The sequence below is a fragment of the Corvus brachyrhynchos genome, unplaced genomic scaffold, assembly GCF_000691975.1.
Source record: "Corvus brachyrhynchos isolate BGI_N302 unplaced genomic scaffold, ASM69197v1 scaffold136, whole genome shotgun sequence".
NCBI classification, from domain to species: Eukaryota; Metazoa; Chordata; class Aves; order Passeriformes; family Corvidae; genus Corvus; species Corvus brachyrhynchos.
In genome coordinates, this window is record NW_008239080.1 from 1,721,084 (window position 1) to 1,722,622 (window position 1,539).

Sequence of the window (1,539 nt, forward strand, 5' to 3'; positions counted from 1 at the left end):
GTTTTCCTGAGAGAACTAGTCCCTCTGAGCACACACCTCAGATGCCCTGGATATAGCTCACAAACACCACCACACGCTGTTGTCCCATATAAATGGTCCCTCATACAAATTAAGTCTTGGCAGGGACAAAAGCCAGTCTGGGGTAAAGCTCTCACAGCCCCTTCATTAACAGATCTCTCAAGGCTATGAGCCCACAAGAAGTCCTTCCACTCACCTTACCTCACACTTGGCTCACGAACACTGTTGACACCAGGACATCCCATCACCCCCACTGGCCTCACAGCACCTGGAAGTTCATCCCTCCCAGGCTGAGCTCCCCCTGCCCAAATCAGTCTCTTCTCACAAGGCTACAAACAAAAGAGTCTGAATTTCAACCTCCTCTTACTTGGCTCATGAGTACATTTGTTCTTACAGAAAATGGAAACATAGAAAACGTATCTATTGTTTCAGGACATGAATGTGGCCACCGGCCCGCTGACAGGTCTCTGAGCCCCTTGTACCAAGGATGAGGAGCCAGCAAGGCTCATAAACATTTTCACCCCTGAGCTGCCTGTGCACCCAGCAGACACCCGGCACAGCAGCCCATGCTTCGGACAGGGCCCCAGGCTACCCCTGGGCACTCCTCCAGGCAGACCCCTTTGCACCCAACCTTACGGCCTTAAACTGAGACAGGGAAGATTCAGATTAGATATCGGGAAAATTTTCACTGTTCGAGTGGTCAGGCATTAGAATAGTCGCCCAGGGAGGTGGTGGAGTCACCATCTCTGGAGGTGCACAAGAGGTGTCCGGAAGCAGTTTAGTGGTTTAGGGGTTACAGTGGCAGTGTCAGGTGGGTGGTCAGAATGGACGATTTTAAAAGGTCTCTCCCAACCTTGATGATTCCATGATTGTACGCATGCAGCACTTACAGCCAAATAGAGACTAAGACGCGGCAGCACCTCGCAGATGAGGGTCTCCTACTCCCTGTGCCACCAAATACACACGCTCAGGAATACGAGCACCCCAGCTCCTCCTAAGCCCACACCCCTCCCGGCCCAAGGCTGCCCTCACACCGGGCACGGCGTCCCGAAGCGAGGCTTCCCACCAGATCGCGGTCCTGCCCGAGGTTTCGCACCATCACGGTTAAGGTGAGCCCGGGGCAGAGGCACGGCGGGGCGGGGCTCCCGCACACCCTCCGCGCACATCCCCGCGGGAGCGGCCCCGACCCGCCGACACCGCCCGCGGCTGCAGGCCACGCAGGGAGATGGGTTGGGCACTTTTACAGCAAGAAGCAACAACAAAATGATTGAAAGTGACTGATACCTCTTAGCGCACCATTTACCTTTCCTCAAACCCCCCTTCTCCCCTCCCGCTGTCCCTTAGGCCAGAGTCCCCGCGGACCGAGCGCTGCCCTGTCTCTGCCTCCCGGCCCCGGGAGGGAAGGACAGGCAAACCCTTCTCGGGAGCAAGAGGTGAGGACAGCTCTTCATCACCCCGATTCCCCCTTCCTGCCCCCCGGCGGCTGCGCTCTGCCACGGGACGGGGCGGCGGGACTGCCGG

General features: G+C 57.2%; 1 protein-coding gene across 1 annotated transcript in view; it reads left to right on the forward strand.

The window, feature by feature from the left end:
* The first annotated feature begins 1,243 nt into the window (after positions 1-1,243).
* The window catches only part of LMBRD1 (LMBR1 domain containing 1), a 73,276-nt gene continuing 72,980 nt past the window's right edge, over positions 1,244-1,539 (forward strand). Inside the window, exons 1-2 of the mRNA XM_017739209.1 lie at positions 1,244-1,247; positions 1,363-1,451. Coding sequence (XP_017594698.1) covers positions 1,244-1,247; positions 1,363-1,451 — 93 coding nt within the window. The remainder of the gene's footprint in view (positions 1,248-1,362; positions 1,452-1,539) is intronic.